Source organism: Carassius carassius, chromosome 20, assembly GCF_963082965.1.
Source record: "Carassius carassius chromosome 20, fCarCar2.1, whole genome shotgun sequence".
In the NCBI taxonomy this organism is placed as follows: Eukaryota; Metazoa; Chordata; class Actinopteri; order Cypriniformes; family Cyprinidae; genus Carassius; species Carassius carassius.
In genome coordinates, this window is record NC_081774.1 from 9,934,025 (window position 1) to 9,957,858 (window position 23,834).

A 23,834-nucleotide genomic window follows, 5' to 3' on the forward strand; every position below is an offset into this window, starting at 1 on the left:
TTATTAACTTATTAACTTCTGGCACGAAATTCTAGATTCATAAATGTATGTTTTTCAAAATTCCCCCACGTTTAGTGGCGTTTAAAGTGGAATTTGTGATGTATTTGGGGGGCGTTAAAAGGCATGAAAAGTCCCAAACCAAGACTTTTGTATTCTTCATTAGAGGACTTTGGTTTCTTAATGTGAAAATCTGTTACTCCCCACTACATTTTCTTTATCATTATATTTTTATTTTTTCTTAAGTGTTGTTTTATATATTTTACATTTATTTTGTTTTATGATGTACAGAGTGTGAACAAAAATTGAGTGTAATCTCAGACCGTATTTGTAAATCTACCAGTAATGGACGTCTTTATGTTTTTAATGTTTAAAGCATCGAATAAAAAATAAAAAACACACACTAACACTTCCCCAACCACCCTAATAACGTTGGTCGCAAAGGTTTAAATGTATGTTAAAAGAATTAAACAAAGAAATGTTTTTAATAACAACACATCAGTTCTCATTCGATGAAAACATTCTACCTGGTTTTAATATTAGACCGATGTTTTAACTATAAAATTAGGTTTACATATACGATTTAATTTTTTAATCTCAACAAAATTCCTTGTTGGAAAGAGTGTTGTTTTATTTAATTTTAATAAGTCACTCACACATACTTTAGTAGTCTAAACCCTTGAATACGTCTTTTATGTTGTCAATATTAACTTCTATCATTGCTATATCGTTGCTATATCAATTAAAACATGCGTTTAGGCAAACACAAATATTAAACAGGAATGAATGTGATATGTCAAGATGGGCTTTTCTTGCCAAAGAAACTTTTACAATATTACAGGAAAGGCTAAATATTTCATCTCTAGTAGTGCGTAGAAACGCGTCTGGTGTCTTTGTGTTAACTTTTACGACCATGTCAGACTTTAAAACATCTAAAGGTTTTTGGAGGGGGGTTTAACAACTCAACTGTAATCTAATTAGTTTTCCGGGGGTTCTGGTGTTTTCCGTGATCAAAGGGTGACAATTTCAACTTTATGGGTTAGACCTGGATAGTAAGTTTAGCTGAAAGTTCATCTACTGGTCAAAAGGATGTGAAATCTTTTAACAAGTCAGACCATAGAAAAATGTAGTTTAATTCGAATTAATTTAGTTTATTTTAGTTACATTTATAATTTTATTAACCCCTAGATCTTTCAACCTCAACATAGACGTACTGAGAATGCAAACAAGTACACAAACACAACCATACAATCATAAACAAACACACACACACACACACACGCACACACACACAGATACAAATGTAGACATACAGAAAACATGAACATGTAACCAAACAAATACAAATATACACTCAAACAGGTACATAAATACACAAACAAACAAACAAAATAGGTCACAAATACGAAAATACCTATATTAGATTGAAAATGAGTTGTCATAAGTTTTCTTTGAAACCAAAAGTGTTTGTTGCGACAAATGTCTCACAGAACTTTATACAATAGATTAGATGGCCTTTATCACTTTCCAAATGGGGTTGTTAACCATGATGTTTTTTAAAATAGATTAAAAAGTATTATTTTTTAGCTTTCATGTAGGATTCATGTCAGCACTCAAATGTTTTTAGCAAGAGTCCAGAGACAGATGAAAATAGATGCGTGAAGAAAAAAATGTAAGAGGTTTTTTAATGACAGACTAGTTGGTTTAGATTGTTTAAAACAACTGAGTTTATGCATTTCTCTTGAATGTGTGTACGGTAACTGTTGTATACATGAAGCAGAAGAAATACATAAACGCATTGTGATTGATGTTAAACAATAAAAAATATATTATTTATATATCATAACTTACTTTCTTTTCAAAACACAATAAACATTCTTATGACTTTTTAACTGCGAACAACCGGTTTGGTTGGAAAATAAAAAATAAATAAAAACATATTAGGTTTCTTAGTTAGATTGCTTATAGTTTGTAGTAAAATCACATATATAAGCTAAAACATTTTTCTTTCAAACCACGCCGTTTTCACACACATTCCTCACAAAACTGCCAACAAAGACCTTAAGTTTTGGTTTTAACGTTTAGCTGTAACTGAGACCTTGGGGGGAATTATTTTACGCACAGTTTTGGGGAAGTTACTATGAACTTTGCAATAGGTTATAGATCACAAATGAACCTATTTAAAATCTAAAAGGTTGCGCAACTATATAAATTTCTTTAAAAAAAGTAATGTAACTGATAACATTTGATTACATGTTTATGACTTGTAATGTTTTTAACCGTTAATCTTTTGAAACGTGTAAACAGGACGGGGTTAACAGTGCTCAACAACTAATGACCATCAGACTTTTCAAAATCCTTCATCACTTAAATTAGGATTGTGATCGTGATTTCATTTTAAAGCACAACCACCACAAAATCAGATTTGCTTGGAGATTAAATACATAGAGTAGTTAGAGTTAGTTAAGGTGGTTTACGAAATATATTAATTAAATCTGTACGTGTGTGAAAAAATATTCAGATGTAACATTTTCATAATTAACCGCAATTTAATTATTTTTCTGTGACTGTAACTGATTACATTTATTTTTGTAATCAAATGATATAATTTAGCTATATGTAACTAGTTGATCCCTAACACTGATTATGCATTCTGACAATAATAGATTGTGAAAGTGTTCATTATCCTCTTTAACTTTAAAAATGCGGACAGTGTCGCTTAACACTAGTTTGGCAAACAAGGGTTTGCTCTTAAAACAACCACCAGACCCCGACTTGAAAGCACCGTGACAAGTATAGCCATTGCAGAAATTTATTATAGAGATGTAGTAAGATAAACTCTGGATGCACGATTGACCGACTTATGACATGTTTACCATATTATTACAAGGCCCTGCTTACCTAGTTTTATAATGAAATATGTCTGTAAAATAAACAAACATACACACAATCTCCAGAACGGGGTCTGATGATGGGTCTTCATCATTTCCTGATGAAGACAGACTGGATATTCAGACCACAGCAGCAGGACACGATTGTCTTTTTCTAAAGATAAAGACAATTATTTGGTTTCAGGACACACGCATCCTAATGGCTCACAAGATAACATAACAACGGTTGCTCCATTACAGCATAGCCAACCCTATTTTAGCCTGTTTTAGCACATGTACAGTATATCGTATTATTCTTGAATATAGTCGTTTAGTCTAAATATGTGTTAACAGTTATTTATTGTTATTATATGTATTATATGTTTTTGTTTTACAAAGGGGTTCAATTTAATACATTTAACTAATACCTCATTCAAGCTATGTAGATCTTCAGGTCAGGGAACTACAATACCCATCATACACCTTTGCAAATCTCTTTTTTGTGATCTGTTTTACTGATGCAAAGTCCGATTCACTTCTGAAAATGATTCATTTGGACAGTTTGGTTCAATGAACTGATTCATAGGCCCCTTAAGTCATTTTCGCAATTATGTCAGTACACATATTTTTCTTCTAACAACTCAAGAGTCATTTCATTCTGTGAATCATCTAAATAAATGTATTGTGTGAACACATATTGGTGGTTATTATCATCTGTTCATTTAAGTTAATGCTGAATCATCTAAATAAAGTTAACTGTGTGAACACATATTGGTGGTTATTGTATTTTGCTCATTTAAGTTAGTGATGTTTGTGTTCGCAGTTTTAGGCACAGTGCCTCTGTCATTTGTTTAGCTTAAACATCGGTTTTTAGTCAGTTACAAAGGTGTCAGGCATTACGTTTTTGTATTTTTAACTAACCTAATTATGACAGAGTTACAGGTTTCAGGTGTTTTTGGTGAGTGTAAGCGGTGAAAACTTAAATGTGACCGTCGAGTAACGTTAGCTACTCAAACGAAGACAAATTGTGTAAGTGTTCATTAAGATGTCGAAATGAAAATAAGCGTACAAATATCCATAATGACAATAAGTACAATATACCCTAAAGACACAATAGCCCCTGCTAAGTACACCCAAAATTTGTTAGAGTGGTGAGATATTTACGTTTACCTTTATTCATTTAGCAGACGCTTTTATCCAAAGCGACTTACAGATGAGCACGGTGGAAGCAATCAAAACAACAAAAAGAGCAATGATATATAAGTGTTATAACAACTCTCAGTTAGGTTAACACAGTACACGAAGCATGGGCTTTTAAATAATATAATAAATAAAAAGAAAACAGATTGAATAAAAAAGAATAGAGCAAGTTAGAGAACTTTACACACACACACACATATAAATAGATATAAACCGCAATGTTTTTCATAGCGTTACACTTTGAAACCAGAACGATATGTTTCCATGATTTTGTTTGCTCTTTCTGTTTGAATCTGTTTACCGTAGTTTTCACCATCCTAATTGCAATGGTTTGGTCTTGCGCTTAGGGCCTATACGACTCGTTTTCCCAGTTTTTGGTCTCGTGTAAGTGGGTCTCTTTGTTCATACCAAGCAATATTTCTGTGAATTTGGGTATTAAAATATTGCTTTAAACATCGTCTTCATTCGAGACGTTTACTTAACATCATTATATTGTCCTAGTTTATATCAGATATAAGATATGTTGCTTATTATTATTGAATTGTTAACAAACAAACCAAAATATCACGGCCGACTCGAGTGATCATCTTGGGCGATCATCTTGATCATCTTGGGCGGAGCCATCTTGGGCGTGACCGATCTTTATGACTTCCTGATGACAACCCCCCTATCGTGTACATCATACAAGGGGTTGAGGGTGAGTCCAATCACTAAAACCAACAAAGACTACTATGCTACAGTTGCCTGCTGTGAACAATAAACTATACAATAAATCTATAAACCGTAAATTCATCGTGAATTAAAACAGTACATCCGCATTCGGCGACAAAGTTCTATATCGATTAAGGCCAAAGTTTATGCCTTGGAAATCATCGAATTCTGAAAAAGTCGTCTGACGCTGCACAAAGACCCATGGAGGGTAAATGGAGCGGCGCTGATGAGACATTATAAAAGATAAAAGACATTATCGACCCTGTTTTTAAACTACACTACAGAGGATAGATGATCGGTCTGATGCAAAAGATCATCACGGCGGAATGCGACCCAAATCACGATTGTACGGGCGATAGCAAGCGGGAAAAAAATCTCAGTAGCCAAATGAAACTTGTAAGAAGTCTGAAATATACATGGCCTGATTTGACGAGCATATTTTTAACTGGGATGGACCCGGTGTATGTTTCTGCACGTAAAATTCTGGAAGCGATGTCTGAATGTGAAGATGAGATGGACGTTAATGACGTTCTCTATCTGTGTACATCTGTAACAGATCAATGTGTGCTGTTGGCTTCCAAAAATTATGATTCTATGACCTGTGAAATTGTTGCATCGTTGGTTGATTTTATATTGGAGCAAAACATGTTAATCTGCAGAGATTTTCTATTCTGGTTAGATTCCCTGTAATGTCATGTTTGTTTTTAATGACAATTTGATCATTTTCTTCACTACATCGATGTATATTCAACAATATAGTGTTGAAATAAAAGATTGATCCACTTCACTCGCTATTCTGTTCTCTGAGTTCAGAAACTTTTTGGTTTGTTTGTTAACAATTCAATAATAATAAGCAACATATCTTATATCTGATATAAACTAGGACAATATAATGATGTTAAGTAAACGTCTCGAATGAAGACGATGTTTAAAGCAATATTTTAATACCCAAATTCACAGAAATATTGCTTGGTATGAACAAAGAGACCCACTTACACGAGACCAAAAACTGGGAAAACGAGTCGTATAGGCCCTAAGCGCAAGACCAAACCATTGCAATTAGGATGGTGAAAACTACGGTAAACAGATTCAAACAGAAAGAGCAAACAAAATCATGGAAACATATCGTTCTGGTTTCAAAGTGTAATGCTATGAAAAACATTGCGGTTTATATCTATTTATATGTGTGTGTGTGTGTGTGTGTGTGTAAAGTTCTCTAACTTGCTCTATTCTTTTTTATTCAATCTGTTTTCTTTTTATTTATTATATTATTTAAAAGCCCATGCTTCGTGTACTGTGTTAACCTAACTGAGAGTTGTTATAACACTTATATATCATTGCTCTTTTTGTTGTTTTGATTGCTTCCACCGTGCTCATCTGTAAGTCGCTTTGGATAAAAGCGTCTGCTAAATGAATAAAGGTAAACGTAAATATCTCACCACTCTAACAAATTTTGGGTGTACTTAGCAGGGGCTATTGTGTCTTTAGGGTATATTGTACTTATTGTCATTATGGATATTTGTACGCTTATTTTCATTTCGACATCTTAATGAACACTTACACAATTTGTCTTCGTTTGAGTAGCTAACGTTACTCGACGGTCACATTTAAGTTTTCACCGCTTACACTCACCAAAAACACCTGAAACCTGTAACTCTGTCATAATTAGGTTAGTTAAAAATACAAAAACGTAATGCCTGACACCTTTGTAACTGACTAAAAACCGATGTTTAAGCTAAACAAATGACAGAGGCACTGTGCCTAAAACTGCGAACACAAACATCACTAACTTAAATGAGCAAAATACAATAACCACCAATATGTGTTCACACAGTTAACTTTATTTAGATGATTCAGCATTAACTTAAATGAACAGATGATAATAACCACCAATATGTGTTCACACAATACATTTATTTAGATGATTCACAGAATGAAATGACTCTTGAGTTGTTAGAAGAAAAATATGTGTACTGACATAATTGCGAAAATGACTTAAGGGGCCTATGAATCAGTTCATTGAACCAAACTGTCCAAATGAATCATTTTCAGAAGTGAATCGGACTTTGCATCAGTAAAACAGATCACAAAAAAGAGATTTGCAAAGGTGTATGATGGGTATTGTAGTTCCCTGACCTGAAGATCTACATAGCTTGAATGAGGTATTAGTTAAATGTATTAAATTGAACCCCTTTGTAAAACAAAAACATATAATACATATAATAACAATAAATAACTGTTAACACATATTTAGACTAAACGACTATATTCAAGAATAATACGATATACTGTACATGTGCTAAAACAGGCTAAAATAGGGTTGGCTATGCTGTAATGGAGCAACCGTTGTTATGTTATCTTGTGAGCCATTAGGATGCGTGTGTCCTGAAACCAAATAATTGTCTTTATCTTTAGAAAAAGACAATCGTGTCCTGCTGCTGTGGTCTGAATATCCAGTCTGTCTTCATCAGGAAATGATGAAGACCCATCATCAGACCCCGTTCTGGAGATTGTGTGTATGTTTGTTTATTTTACAGACATATTTCATTATAAAACTAGGTAAGCAGGGCCTTGTAATAATATGGTAAACATGTCATAAGTCGGTCAATCGTGCATCCAGAGTTTATCTTACTACATCTCTATAATAAATTTCTGCAATGGCTATACTTGTCACGGTGCTTTCAAGTCGGGGTCTGGTGGTTGTTTTAAGAGCAAACCCTTGTTTGCCAAACTAGTGTTAAGCGACACTGTCCGCATTTTTAAAGTTAAAGAGGATAATGAACACTTTCACAATCTATTATTGTCAGAATGCATAATCAGTGTTAGGGATCAACTAGTTACATATAGCTAAATTATATCATTTGATTACAAAAATAAATGTAATCAGTTACAGTCACAGAAAAATAATTAAATTGCGGTTAATTATGAAAATGTTACATCTGAATATTTTTTCACACACGTACAGATTTAATTAATATATTTCGTAAACCACCTTAACTAACTCTAACTACTCTATGTATTTAATCTCCAAGCAAATCTGATTTTGTGGTGGTTGTGCTTTAAAATGAAATCACGATCACAATCCTAATTTAAGTGATGAAGGATTTTGAAAAGTCTGATGGTCATTAGTTGTTGAGCACTGTTAACCCCGTCCTGTTTACACGTTTCAAAAGATTAACGGTTAAAAACATTACAAGTCATAAACATGTAATCAAATGTTATCAGTTACATTACTTTTTTTAAAGAAATTTATATAGTTGCGCAACCTTTTAGATTTTAAATAGGTTCATTTGTGATCTATAACCTATTGCAAAGTTCATAGTAACTTCCCCAAAACTGTGCGTAAAATAATTCCCCCCAAGGTCTCAGTTACAGCTAAACGTTAAAACCAAAACTTAAGGTCTTTGTTGGCAGTTTTGTGAGGAATGTGTGTGAAAACGGCGTGGTTTGAAAGAAAAATGTTTTAGCTTATATATGTGATTTTACTACAAACTATAAGCAATCTAACTAAGAAACCTAATATGTTTTTATTTATTTTTTATTTTCCAACCAAACCGGTTGTTCGCAGTTAAAAAGTCATAAGAATGTTTATTGTGTTTTGAAAAGAAAGTAAGTTATGATATATAAATAATATATTTTTTATTGTTTAACATCAATCACAATGCGTTTATGTATTTCTTCTGCTTCATGTATACAACAGTTACCGTACACACATTCAAGAGAAATGCATAAACTCAGTTGTTTTAAACAATCTAAACCAACTAGTCTGTCATTAAAAAACCTCTTACATTTTTTTCTTCACGCATCTATTTTCATCTGTCTCTGGACTCTTGCTAAAAACATTTGAGTGCTGACATGAATCCTACATGAAAGCTAAAAAATAATACTTTTTAATCTATTTTAAAAAACATCATGGTTAACAACCCCATTTGGAAAGTGATAAAGGCCATCTAATCTATTGTATAAAGTTCTGTGAGACATTTGTCGCAACAAACACTTTTGGTTTCAAAGAAAACTTATGACAACTCATTTTCAATCTAATATAGGTATTTTCGTATTTGTGACCTATTTTGTTTGTTTGTTTGTGTATTTATGTACCTGTTTGAGTGTATATTTGTATTTGTTTGGTTACATGTTCATGTTTTCTGTATGTCTACATTTGTATCTGTGTGTGTGTGCGTGTGTGTGTGTGTGTGTGTTTGTTTATGATTGTATGGTTGTGTTTGTGTACTTGTTTGCATTCTCAGTACGTCTATGTTGAGGTTGAAAGATCTAGGGGTTAATAAAATTATAAATGTAACTAAAATAAACTAAATTAATTCGAATTAAACTACATTTTTCTATGGTCTGACTTGTTAAAAGATTTCACATCCTTTTGACCAGTAGATGAACTTTCAGCTAAACTTACTATCCAGGTCTAACCCATAAAGTTGAAATTGTCACCCTTTGATCACGGAAAACACCAGAACCCCCGGAAAACTAATTAGATTACAGTTGAGTTGTTAAACCCCCCTCCAAAAACCTTTAGATGTTTTAAAGTCTGACATGGTCGTAAAAGTTAACACAAAGACACCAGACGCGTTTCTACGCACTACTAGAGATGAAATATTTAGCCTTTCCTGTAATGTTGTAAAAGTTTCTTTGGCAAGAAATGCCCATCTTGACATATCACATTCATCCCTGTTTAATATTTGTGTTTGCCTAAACGCATGTTTTAATTGATATAGCAACGATATAGCAATGATAGAAGTTAATATTGACAACATAAAAGACGTATTCAAGGGTTTAGACTACTAAAGAATGTGTGAGTGACTTATTAAAATTAAATAAAACAACACTCTTTCCAACAAGGAATTTTGTTGAGATTAAAAAATTAAATCCTATATGTAAACCTAATTTTATAGTTAAAATATCGGTCTAATATTAAAACCAGGTAGAATGTTTTCATCGAATGAGAACTGATGTGTTGTTATTAAAAACATTTCTTTGTTTAATTCTTTTAACATACATTTAAACCTTTGCGACCAACGTTATTAGGGTGGTTGGGGAAGTGTTAGTGTGTGTTTTTTATTTTTTATTCGATGCTTTAAACATTAAAAACATAAAGACGTCCATTACTGGTAGATTTACAAATACGGTCTGAGATTACACTCAATTTTTGTTCACACTCTGTACATCATAAAACAAAATAAATGTAAAATATATAAAACAACACTTAAGAAAAAATAAAAATATAATGATAAAGAAAATGTAGTGGGGAGTAACAGATTTTCACATTAAGAAACCAAAGTCCTCTAATGAAGAATACAAAAGTCTTGGTTTGGGACTTTTCATGCCTTTTAACGCCCCCCAAATACATCACAAATTCCACTTTAAACGCCACTAAATGTGGGGGAATTTTGAAAAACATACATTTATGAATCTAGAATTTCGTGCCAGAAGTTAATAAGTTAATAAGAAGTTAGTAAGTGTGAGTGGCTTATTAAAATAAAATAAAACATCAAGGTCTTTTGTTTAGATTAAAAATAAAGAGCATAGAATACCAGAAAGAACATCTAATCATCCGTCCGTTTATACTACAGAAATGATTGTCATATTTTTGGCTCTTCAGTGGGGTTGAACACATTAAAGTAGTCATATGTTCAGACTCATTTTCAGTACTATCAAGTTTAAAGAGTGGTGAAGCTTCTACTAGACAAAGCATTTTGTCAGGAATTTTACAGAGTTTGTTCAGAATACAAGCAATAACAAAGATTTATTTTGTATGGATACCCACACATATAGTTAATGAAAGTAGTGGACCAGATAAAAGCATTAAAATGTCAGACATCTTATTTAATACTCCAATGAGTAAATTAGAAATAAAAAGGTCTAATTAAAAATAAATAAAAATAAAAAGATACGTGTCAAATTAAATGGGTTGGTTAGAATAAATGCCAGCATTTATATAATATTCAAAGACCGGTTGGAAATGAATGCAGAATTTTTGGGAATAGAAGAGAAGATCTCGCCATAGAATTGGACACATTGCACTTAATCAGTCATTATTTATAAGATGAAATACATGTGTCTGGACTTTGTGTTAAATGCGATATTGTGAAACAGTTGAACCTATTTTAATAAAATGTAAAAGATATGACAACGAAAGATTACAACTTACAGAAGCATTTAATATAGCAATAAATCAGATCTCATTTTAGATTTTGTTAAATAAAGATGTGGCTATAGAAATGTTTCACAGAATAAGCATGGGGGAAGGAAAGTATGTGTGTGTGTGTGTGTGTGTGTGTGTGTTTTATATATATATAAAACACCCTTTGAAATTAGTTAGTTTCACAAGCCAGTTACAAGCATTTCAAATCCTGTTAGATGTTTTTACAACCGCTTGATGTCTAACTGATATGTAGACGCCTGTAATCACACAGACACCGACACATTCGGGTTTCGGTGCTTGAGATGACCGAGATGACGTCTGGTTTATTTACTAGATAACGCGACACAAGCTTGACAGAAGGAAAGTGTGTGTGTGTGTGTGTGTGTGTGTGTGTGTGTGTGTGTGTGTGTGTGTGTGTTAATTGACATAGCTTGAGAAATTAAGCTTGACAAAAATAAAAAAATATATCGACGGAGATAGTCTAAATTTAGACTAGTCGTAGATTAAAGTAATTAACTTAACACATTAAAAACAAATAACGCTTTTTCAACTATGTTTTTTTTTTTTAAGACTAGCCTAAAAGTAAATAAAAATCGTATAGGTCTACATCATTTAAAAAGTAAAAATTGACCATATGTTTAAACGGATATAAAGTTTTCACTAATTAAGGACTGATGTCTATTTATTAAAAACTACTTAGTTTAATTATTGTAACGTTTAAATCTATTTAATGCTGCTATCACGCCTCCTGCCCTGCCCTCTCTAGCGCTGGAGGCGTGGTTTTTTTTCCGGAGCATTCCCGAGCCTCATTCTAACTGTTCATCGGTGCCGGGAGGTTGTTTTACGTACGCTTCACAACTCTGCCGGAGGATCTTTTTTTTTTTTTCTTTCGTCTAACAGTCTCGCTTTTTAAAATTGTAGTTAGTGGTAAAGTACTGCATAGATTTGACAAGTATCTTGTCTGATGTAGGCTATTTTCTTTTAGATCCGCGTAAATGCCTAAGTTACCTATTTTTTTCTTTTGTTTTAACTTTTCACCCGATGTGACAAACGCCTACTTTCTTGGTTTATAACATTGCTTTACGTTCGCTTCTTTTTTTTTTTGAGTCGAGCTAACGTTACCAGAGACGTCATAACACTTTGCTGTGAGATCTTTTTTTTCTTTTGTTTAACTCTTGTCAGTAAAATTTTAGTTAGTGGTAAAGTACAACATAGTTTTGACAAGTATCTTGTGCTGGTGTTTTAAAGACGGGGTCTGGTGTATTTTATTTTAGATCCGCGTAATGTCTACCATCTTTTTTCTTTTGTTTTAAATTTTCTCTAACCTCGTGACAAAACGCCTACTTTTCTGGTTTGTATCGCTGCTTTACATTCGTTTCTTTTTTTCAGTTTGAGGTAAGGTACAAATGCTGAAACTCTATTACCTAGTTTTCTTTATTTTCTAACTGGTAACAAAACACCATTTTTAAATTGTAATGCTACAAGCTCTCACATCTTTTTCACGTATTGCTTAACGAAAACATATCTGATAGTTTTGACTCGTTTGGTTGTATCAGATAAATAACCAGTAACCTATTTTTATTTAATTTGTAACAACTTTAACAACGTTTTTACACTTTTCCAACTACGAAAACGATCATTACATTGTATCCATTGCTGCTATGTGTTTATAATCTGTTTCTTGAAATACACTGTTTATTTAAAACCTTAATAAAATCTTCCCTTGCACCATTTTCATGATTTCGCCCCTTTTCAAAGTTTAAAAAAAAGCACATAGCTTCCCACAACTTCTCCCACCCTCCGAAATTCCTCCTTGGCTCATAAGTTCATATTAAGGTCACTGGAGGGTGTACAGGGAGGGGAGGGGGGTGTACAAACAGGTGTCCAGAACAGATGGCTTTTATGACCCTCATCAATCAAATTTTTGGAGACAAGGTGCCCTGGATCCTCTCTCTGGTGTTATTTTTTCTCTTTTTTTTTCTTTTATTTAAAAAAAAAAAAAAAAAAAAAAAATGCTTTAAACATTTTTGTATTTTATTTTACATATTCTTCTCTCATGTTCAAAATAAAGACTTCAATCAAAAACCTCAATCTCTTTAACTTTAAACTGACGCTTCGCGCTCTGCTTCTGTGAACAGTAAACCCCACCTACTTTGATCTGATTGGCCATCTCAGTCATTTTGACATTGACAAGTGCTGTTAGACCGAGGCTTTGATCTGAAGCACCTAGTATGTGCAGTGTTTGCACGTGCATCCATGCAAGTTAATTCTCACACTTTAATAGTATTTGTAGCTCCTAACAGGCTGTGTGACTATGAGAAGTTATTACATCAAACTGTTCGTCATTATAGTTTTCCTTATTGCTTGCGTGCCAGCGATTATCCCTCTGCGTGCCACTGTTGGCACGCGTGCCGTAGGTTGCCAACCCCTGGTCTACACATTGAACTAGAAACGGATGTCTTTCCCTCAACATAGCATCTCAAGGCCTCTACATAAGGATGTCGTTACATCAACAAAATAATCTTGTGGCCACGACATATCACTTTCCCACAAGTTATGTCATGGCCTCGACAACACTAAGTGAACCGACCATGTGCTCTCATGGGCACCATACTCGGGCACCGTATAATAATATTCACAATTTAAAAGCAAGTCAGCTAAATTAGTTAGCATACCTGTAAGCAATACACACTTCTACACCATTTATTAGTCAATAAATGTTGATTTAAATATCCTTTAAATTGAAAAAAAAAAAAAATCTCTTAACATTAGAAACTAATCTAACATTAATGAACAATGAACATTTTGTATTTTATTAACTAACAAAATATTTTTTACATAAGATGATTGTGTAGCTAATGCATTTACTGATGTTAATGTTGATGTGACCTTATTATAAATTCTTGTTTTTTTAATTTCGATTATTTTGAAGGGTTCATGGTTGCGAAGTAATTCAATTTCATTTACATGACATGCAATTTTGGATTGTTTGTGGAAATTAAATACATAAAAATAAATGATGTGTCATTTATTTTCTGCCTAACCACAGGATGCACAAATAGTGAAAGAGAATACAAGTATAACTAATTAAATAGCACTAATTAATACATAAACTGATTACATAATGCATGATGGCCTTAAGTTGGTTACATTGAAAATAAATTCTTCCAGTATTTACAGTAAATAAAGGCACTTGAAACAATAAGGCACGTGATCAGATACAAAGGACCAGATTTTTCTCTTTTTTTTACTGCACAATTCGTACATGCTGTCTGAACTGAACTGAAAGAACACAATACTAGGCAGCGTGGGATAACTCCGATAAACAAAAAGGGGGAAAAAATACATGCCAGTGTTAGGACATTTTGAGCAGACAAGTTAGAAAGAGAAAATGAACATCAACAGAGACGAATGCTTTTAATTTCAGTGATAACTAGGGTTGTAATCCAAAAAGAAAGAAAAAATATATCCAATGTTTCCATTCATTTAAAAGTATTTTGTCTTATACAATATAAACCTCTGCATCAAATACCAATTCAATTTAGACACCCTTTGAAAGAGTAAGGGTTGAAGATGATTTTTACAGGTTATATATATATATCTTTATATATTTTTATATACATATAGTCATAAGTTATTCTTCTCATACAAAAAGAGAAAAGTTTATACTTTATCCCCCTCACAAAAGAAGGAAAAAAGGGGCAAAGTTATTCAAGCTCCTTACCCCACCCAATGTACCCCACAAGTGCGATCCCCTCCCCTGCCATTGACCCATCCTTCTGAAATGATTAATTCCTTTCCACATGCATGTCTCAACAGGTCACAGTCCATCCATGTTTGCTCTTAACCAGCTAAATCCAAATACTGCCAAAGAACAGATACCATTTTTATGAAAAATGGATTGTGAGGGCTTAGCCTTTCTCTGGCAAACACGGGACATCCTGCTACATTTGATCCTCGCCATATAATTAGGCAAAGATCTCGAGGATGAGTATTTAAGCAAAAGACACTGGAAGAAATAAGTATTCAACAAATCACTGGCTCTGAGCACCATCATCATCTTTGCTCTCAATTTTTACGGGACAGGGAGGAAAAGACGACGGCAGACCGTAGAGAGTTACATTTTTTTAACAATTAGGAAATTCTCCACCCAAGTGCAAATACAAAAACAAAAGAGCTGGTGTCAAATCTGTATTAAATTTAAAAGTCCACAGTAAGTTTGGGGAATTGCAGGGCAAAAAAAAAAAATTACTAAATTATCAAAATTAACACATTTAATCCAAGTATTGCATGCCCCCTAAGCACACACTCGTCTTAGAGATTCAAAACTCAAAGCAGATCCCCGATTAAAGTGCAATCAGTAGCATTGGAGGGAGAGAATGGAGCAAAACAGCCAGCTCTGGAACCAGATTAAGCAGCTCTGGTTCATCTTCTGTGTCTTCAGTCAGATCTAAGAGGGCATGATTGACCTCAAGAAAATTTGCTGTGACTGGCTTCAGCAAACACACACACACACATAAAAGTAGAGATCAAACACAAGACAGGATCGGACGGCCAGACGGCCCATGACAGTCTATCACTGTGAAGAACAAAGATTGTAGTACAAAAATAACAAACGTCAGCTCAGTCTTACATGGAGACATATGCAGTTCAGATCACTGGAGAAAACTGATGCGGCCAGTAAATGATGGTGCTGGTTTTTAGAACTAGTACCACTCATCCTCTCAGTAATGAGCATAAGGACCGGCTTTGAGTGTCCGTACTGTCCTGTCATGCTGCAAACACATCGCTGTGAAAGAAAAGCTTCAAATGGGACTGGATACTACAGCACAGATGAAAAAATTCCTCTTCTGCGCCTCATGATTACTGCAGCAAAACGCTGCTTCGAAAATTTGTGGTTGTTGATAAACTAAGGCAGCAAAACAGTAGACGTGATATATCTCAATCACCAGCTGTATTCTTCCTTTTGATATGCTGTAAAACTGGGAATGAAATGCGCCTGTGTCCATGTTCTTGTAAAATCGGAGTGGTTAACTGCATGTGTGGTTGCAAATTTATCAAAAATATGAATCTCATTATCAGTTCTTCCACTAGTGATGTCATTTGTGTGTGTGTGTGTGTGGAGCATAAAGCCAGATTTCTGTCGTTTCCCTCTCCCTCACACTGTGTATGTATATATTTAAAGCTGTGTGTGTGTTTGTTGCTGGCCTTTCAGTGTCTATTTGTGTACCAGTGGGTTACTAGTATGTATGTGCTTTAATATATGTTGTGTGTGTGTGTGTGGCTCAGGAGGACATGCACTGCACATGGTCTGGCCCTCCTTCTTCTTCATCAGAGGAATCTGGCGAGCTCCAGGATTCATCTGTGTCGCCCTCTCCTCCCTCCCCTCGCCGGGCCTACAAGGGGCAAAACATTGAGAAGCTATCAGTGTATATATATATATTTTTAAATGGCTATGGAGAGATCAGCTCATGTAGGATGAGGTTATGTTCTTATTTGTCAGTTAAACCAATAGTTTGAAGAAGCATTGCGAGGATATTCTATTTTTAGTTTGAAAATGCATCAATAGTAGGTTAAGTGTAGGAGGGAACAAAAACGCTACCATTTGAGTGATTTCAGTTTTAGATAGCAGCATGTTGCTTCGCACAAAGTAGAAAGTAATGCATCTTCAATACATAGAAATGAACTGGACTATATATTGGTAATGAAATTAATAATGAATTATCCTGGAATGCAAGTTCTCACCCGCTGAGGTCTTCGGTTTCTCATGTGTCTCATTAGGAACCAGAGGAGCTGTGTATCATACTGGTCTCCATGACGAACGCTGTCTTCATCCCTTTCTCGCTTGTTCTTCTTCATGACCTGAATAGCCATGATAAAATATAAAACATTTGTTTTATTGCCTTTACCAAAAATATTTATTCATCTGTTTAAGTTTGCACTCAAAGTTCGGATACAATTTTTGGGGTTTTTGAAATATTTCTTCTAACAAAGTCTACTTTAATTAACCAAAAATGCAGTAAAAATACTATACACTATAATTTATTTATATGTGATGGCAAAGCTGAATTTTCTGTGTCACATGATCTGTCAGAAATCTAATATGGAGATATGATACTCGGATACCTTTTTATTATCAATATTTTTGAGGAAACAGTGATACTTTTTCAGGGATTCTTTAAATAAAAGGTCAAAAGAACAGCATTTATTTGAAATATTTTGTAAACGTACAAGTATTTATTGCTACTTTCAATAAATCTAATGCATCCTTACTGAATCAAAAGAATATATATATATTTTAATAGATAATAGGCACAATATGTACTATATGTATAAAGTATACCTCTTTAAGTCCCTTTAGTGTTGTGGGATTCTCAGCAGTGGGCGCCCATAACTTCACATCATGGTCCAATCCACTGGTTGCTAAACCTGGAAGATGAGGATGTGGCTCCAGACAGTTCACCTTAACAAAGAAAGGGAGTATTATTTACATAAGATTTTTTTAAACTGGAAGTTTAATGATAAAATTTAGTGATGTGATAGTGTCTTACCACTCCTCCCCGGTCTCCCTCCATGAACTGAACCACACGAGCAGAGTTCTTATCCCACAGGTAGATGTGTCCACAGTCACTGCCACTGACAACAAACTCACTACAGGGACCGTAAAAGTTAACTCCCTTCACTGACAACAGCAGATGGAATAAGAAAAAAGGGGGTGAGGATTAAGAACTGGATTTTATAAAAACTGAGTTTGAATTGGATATTACAGGCATTCAAATTGTGATGCAAGCACTATACTGCAATTAAATCAAATAGAAAGTACCTGTAGCATTGTTGCGGTGACCCTTGTATCTCCTGCAGTAATCTGCTCCATCACTGTGGCTGGAGTCAAAAAGGTAAATATCCTCATCATTGTAACTTGCCAGCAGTTCTGAAAGACAGTTCAACAATGACACACTTTGAATGTTGCTACAACAAACCATGTAGTAAAGCATGCAACCATACAAGAATAACGTTCTGAGAGTTTTAAATGTACATATTACCTGTGCCGTCATGGCTGTAAACCAAACAGGTGATATTTGTTTTGGACTCGCTGGACACCAAGTGAGAGGGACAAAACTTCTTCAGCACACCATTATTATCATGTTCATTTATTTTTCTCTGGTCATAGATCCTGTCATATAAGGAGGGGAAGAGAGAGAAACAGTGAATGATGCAGGGCAATAGCAGCTTTGGAGAAACAGCTGTAACAAGTATAAAGTCTGACAGCTGTATCAGAAGCAGCTTGTGATAAAGACAACAGCATGACTTCAGTGCAAAGGAGGTGACATATCAGCGATGATCTTTTTCTCACCTGACATACTGGTCTCTACCACCCACAGCAAAGTGGTGTGTGTTGGCTGGATTCACGAAAATGGTGTACAGCCCCACCTTCTTTTCACCTTCCTTCACCACCACCAGTTTGCTGAGAGATAAAGAAAAAGATTGGTTAACATGATATGCTTCACATACAACAAAAGTATGAAATGTATCCTATGAGACTTTGAACGATTAATTGCCGATTTGAAAGATTACGTAATTGTGGCAACCATAATTGTAATTGAGATAAGAAATTTGATTAATTGTGCAGCCCTAATATGTACTATCTACTCTAACAGCAATCTTACCTGGAAGAATTAACATTTTTATAAGTTTGACTGTAAAGAGATGCCAGTAATGTTTTTGGGATCTAATGAGGAAGAATCGGATTGTTAAAACAACGAAACAAACCATTTTTCAGAAACCATCTGTTTCTTTCTACAGCAGATGTTCTTCTTCTGTTTTTATTTTTGTAGTATAGAAAAAAAATATGAAAAGAGGGAAACAGGATTGCAAGCCAGAATATCAAACACATTCATTTTTAGGCTGCCGGATAAAAGTATGTCTAAAAAAAACAATACAAAAATAACAAATCAAGGCTGATTTTAGGATTTCTAGGACCTAAGTATGAGCTGTTTTTATAGCAAGTGTAAAAAGAGATCACATAAGATATTTTTAAGAGTAAGCCTCAAAGTGGGTCTAATGTTCTAAACCATTAATAAAACAGAATTCTAACAAAGGCTAAATTCATTTGATCACAAATACAGTAATATTATGAAATAAATTGTCTATATGAATATATTTTTAAAATGCAATTTCATTCTGTGATGGCAAAGCTGAATATTCAGCAGCCATTACTCCAGTCTTCAGTGTCACATGATCCTTCAAAACTGACTTGGTGCTCAAGATACATTTCTTATTAACATCACTGTTGGAAACATTTGTGCTGCTTAATATTTTTAAAGATAGATATTATTAAGGATAAGATATTTTTTCTGGATAGAAAGAACAATTTATTTGAAACTGAATTTTTTTGTAACATTATAAATGACTTTACTCAAGTTTTATCAATATAATAAATCTTTCCTGAATACAAGCACTGAATACAAGCCATATTAGGGCTGCACAATGAATCGAATTTTTAATCGCAATTACAATTATGAATGCCACAATGACATAATCGTTCAAAGCAGCAATTAATCGTTCAAAGTCCACTTAGGTTATTGTGTGTGCGTAAGATGCTTTTTTTTCTCTACATGTTCTCTTAAGGGTTTTCCATTGCTTTAATTTTAGTTTTAGTATAACACTATAATATCGTTCATATTTTTACTTTTTTATAAATCTAAAGAAGAAACCAATCTAATTTCTATTTGACATTTGAGGATTTATACTATAGAAAAGCACTAAATCTTTTTATGTTAGAGTGTTTTCAGCTTGTTTATTTTCATATAAAAATACGGCATGCAGTCGCATCAAACAATGGAATAAACATCAATGTAAATTGTGATAATCTTAATTAATAATCGCAATTACAATTTCAGGGAAATAATCGACAATTATGATTTTTGTCATAATTGTGCAGCCCTAAGCCATATAATAACCTGTGACAAAAGCTTCCACTGACTGATCTAGCTGCTGACATAATTCTTTGTAGGATATCTAATCCTGCCCCAGCTCACTTGTGTCACTCTGCTGAAGTGCTTCTTTTCTTTTCCTTCGGCAATCTTAGGGCTGTTTGTGACATGTGCACTCACTTGGCAGGTCTGTCTAAACGCAGGTCAATGCCGAACACTACTGCATCTTCACCAGCGGAGAGGAAAGAGCAGGGAGAGTCTGGCTCCAGTGCAAGCTGAGAGAGAGTAAAAAGTATTTAATCACAAGCATTCCCATGTTACTCTTTTTATATCTTGCAATAAACCAATAAAACATATATCTGTTGTGATATAATATATCAAAAAATGTTCTTTGTTTTTTCACCGCGACATGATTGAATGCTTGATTCTGATTGGGTTACAGATTTTCCAAGCTGTTGATTAATGAATGTATGTGACTGTAAAGCTCCAACTAGTGACAGATTTCAAACCTGTTTGGTTTGAGGTAACCACGGAACTAGCTAGTTGAGAACAATTAATATACATGACAAATAAGTTGAAACACCATGTAGTTATCATTATTTTTCAATAATCGGTCAGTCATAAATTATTTCTTCTAACTATACAATTAAACTAAACTTTTATGGTTGATCATACCTTATGAGCTGCACCTTTGTGCTGAGCCACTCTTTTGGTGTTCTTGCAACGCTGTGTGGCAGAAAGCTCAGCCACTCTGATCTGTCCATCTCGGGCACACATGGCCAAAGTGGAGTCACCACTGTTTGGGAGGAACTTTGCCTGGGGACAGAATAATAAATAATAAAGAGGAAATCTTCTTCTGGACGTCTGAAACGAAGATTTAAAACCTCTCAAAAAACAATAAAATATATATGGAAATTAATACTTTTTGTCTAGGATGCATTAAATTGATCAAAAGTGACAGTAGAGACTTTGTTACAAAAAAAAAAAAAAAAAAACCTTAATTAAATAAGTACTGTTCTTTTAATGTTTCTAATAAAAAAGAAATCCTGAAAGAAATACTGTTTTCACAAAAATATTAAGCAGCACAAGTGTTTTAAACATTAATAATAAGAACGGTTTCTTGAGCACCAAATCAAGAAAACAGTTCTTGTTTGAAATTATATTTCCCAATATTATCCAATAAATGCAGCCTTGGGACGTCTTTCAAAACATTAAAAACTTACAAACCCCAAACCTTTGAACAGCAGTTTTAAAGTAGAGGTTAAAGGACAGGTTTTTGTAAAATGTCGCATTATTTTCTAACAAGATAATGTTTGCCATCAGTGACTTTAAATTAGAAGCGGCATAGCAATGTGCCAATTTTGAATCAAAATGCAAAGATTTCAGAGCTCCAGATAACTGCAGTCAGCTGAACTGCACTTGTTCACCTGGAAGACATTGCTCTTATGTCCACTGTCAAACTCCAGCTCTGCCCTTCTGCTAGCCCAGTCCCAGATTACCACACGGAGGTCATCGCTACCGGAAGCCAAGCGGGTGCCAGAGGGGTTAAAGTGGAGGGTGTTCACGCAGCCTGTGTGTCTCTCCAGACGGCCCTGCAGTTCCAGCCTCTGCACTAGACCTCGCGCCCCACACACCCTCCTCACAAACCGATGTGAATCATGGCCGATCTCTCGGGCACGCAGTGATGGGACCGCGCGCCACGAAGGGCGACTCATATCCTGCAGGTCTGCTCCCAGCCACGCTTCCATGGCTTGCTCATCTTCTTCCTCAGCATCCTCTTCCTCCTCCTCTTCTTCATCATCATCATCAGAACTGGAAGAGTGGTGAGTGGCTCCACCACCACTGGGTCGATTCCTCTTCCTGGCGGATCTCTTACTTTCATCTTTTCCCCTCTCTCTCTGCCATCCTCCCTCACTCTCTCGTTCTCCTTCTTCAGTGAGAGAGTACAGACCACTGCCATCCATGCTGTCGGTGTCCTCCTCTTCTCCTGGGCCCTGCTTCTGCTCAGAGTTTGCCAACGCTCTTTCCTGACTATCCTCACTTCCCTCTGGGACTGAACTCAAATTTGCTGTCAAGAGAAAATTTGAACAATTAGTGGAGCACTGCTTATTTACATAAACTGCTGTCAAGGTGTCTCCAACATTATCTAAGATTCCATAACAGTTCATGATTTAAAGGTGTGTTGGATGCATTAAAATGTTCAAAAGTGACAGTAAAGACACTTAAAACATTACAAAAGTATTCGATTTCAAACAAATGCTGCTGGTTTCCACAAAACTATTATGCAGCACAACTGTTTTCAACATTGATAATAAAAAAGAACCAATTTTTAAGCACCAAATAAGCATATTAGATGATTTCTAAAAGATTGTGTGACACTGAAGACTGGGAATTTAGGTTGGCCATCACATTAATAAATTAGACTTATAAAATTCGAAAAATTCAAAATAGTTATTTTAAATGATAACAATATTTTACTACATTACTGATCAAATAAATTGCATCCTTAGTGAGCACAAGAGATGTCTTTCAAAAGCATGAAACAAATCTTGCTGACCACAAACTTATGAACAGCACTGTTTGTTTCCATACCTGAATCAGGACTGGTCTGGGCCTCTGGCGCTGAAGATGTATCTGCCTCGTCTCTTCCTTCTCCAGGTTCTGGATCATCAGAACCACCTGGTAAATTAAGTCCCATACATGTACATAAATGTTGTATTTTGCATTTGTATCACACGATTTTCAGTTTTGGGTGAACTTTTGCTTACTTCATGATTTACTTACCATTTGGGACACTGGATTTACCATCTGTATCGCACATTCTGTCTGACTGTCTCTTCTGATGGAAGAGACCCTATAAAAATAAAAGATAAAATGGCTTGCTTCCATTAAACCACACACTGGATATTCACTAGATAACATTATTTTCAATACAAAAAAAATTGATTTGAGGGTACTGTTAAAGAAAGTTTGACAGATCACTTAACGATGGTATTTCATATAGCAAATGATTACTAGATGTCTGATCAAAATGCTCACTACTGGCAAAATACATTACTGCCATTTTGACAGGTGCTGACCCCAGATGGTGACTGACAGGATCCTGGACATCAGCTAAAGATGGCAAAATAATCCTGCTTCTATAATAAACAGTTAGAAAACACCTGTCTCTAATCGCAATACCCATGACATTACCTGGTACAGTAACACTTGAGTCCAATTGCAGACGACCCTTAGATTGCAGCTCATAAGTGTTTGTGCATTAATGTTAATGCCACATAACTTAATAGTGCGCAGTAAACTGTCTGCGACTAGCTAGTGTGCTAAGTTTAGCAATTGCTTTTGAGGCATTACCCTGGTCAGAAATAGAAAAGCTGCTGGTCAGTTTTGCAAGCGCACACGGATGTTGGCAGCAGGCAAGTAAGTTCTACAGTTTGAACAAAGAGAGATATATTCTTAAGATTACAAGAACGTCCCGACTAGGATATACGGAGTAACGTCTCGTGCAGGAAAAACACAAGCTCAACACGTCAGTTACGGATATGTTACGAGTGCTGACTCGAGCTGACAACATGTAAACATTGGTCGTTGCGAGAAAATGGAGAGCTAACTAGCGGTGGTGTTACCTCTACCGTAGGCCCAAAGTCTCCGCACTTGTTAATCCTCTGCGCAGATTTCCCTTCCTTCACCTTCGAGTCAAGCGCAAACAAAAGCTCGACACATTAGTAAGATGTGTACTCAACACACTCACGCACTGGCGATCCAAAAAAAACCCGCAGTTTTAGGTCACGTTTTTGGTCGTGACTGCAGTGTTTATGTTTTGGCTGACCTGCTTCGTTCAGGACTTCTGTTTTTTTTCTCTTTTCTTTTTTTCTCTCTTTCTTTTTCCGGCAAGACGCTCGTTCTCCGGAAATAACGTTAGGTCTAGATTCACAAACAAAGCGGCGCTTAATGTGACACTACACACTG

At 34.9% G+C, this 23,834-nt stretch overlaps 1 protein-coding gene across 2 annotated transcripts; it reads right to left on the reverse strand.

The window, feature by feature from the left end:
• Positions 1-14,330: 14,330 nt before the first annotated feature.
• On the reverse strand, positions 14,331-23,785 carry LOC132096269 (DDB1- and CUL4-associated factor 8-like). Of its 2 annotated transcripts, none has more exons than XM_059501530.1 (13): positions 23,492-23,785; positions 22,650-22,719; positions 22,458-22,544; positions 21,293-21,933; positions 20,541-20,681; positions 20,046-20,140; positions 18,287-18,397; positions 17,976-18,106; positions 17,756-17,863; positions 17,484-17,614; positions 17,276-17,395; positions 16,678-16,794; positions 14,331-16,328 (listed from the first exon to the last, which is right to left on the reverse strand). In XM_059501530.1, exons 2-13 carry the CDS (start codon positions 22,684-22,686, stop codon positions 16,218-16,220), a joined length of 1,830 nt encoding a protein of 609 aa, XP_059357513.1. In that variant the 5' UTR covers positions 22,687-22,719; positions 23,492-23,785; the 3' UTR covers positions 14,331-16,217. The 2 variants fall into 2 exon arrangements, with proteins under 2 accessions (XP_059357513.1, XP_059357512.1); XM_059501529.1 differs by lacking the exon at positions 23,492-23,785 and adding an exon at positions 23,061-23,301.
• Positions 23,786-23,834: the final 49 nt, after the last annotated feature.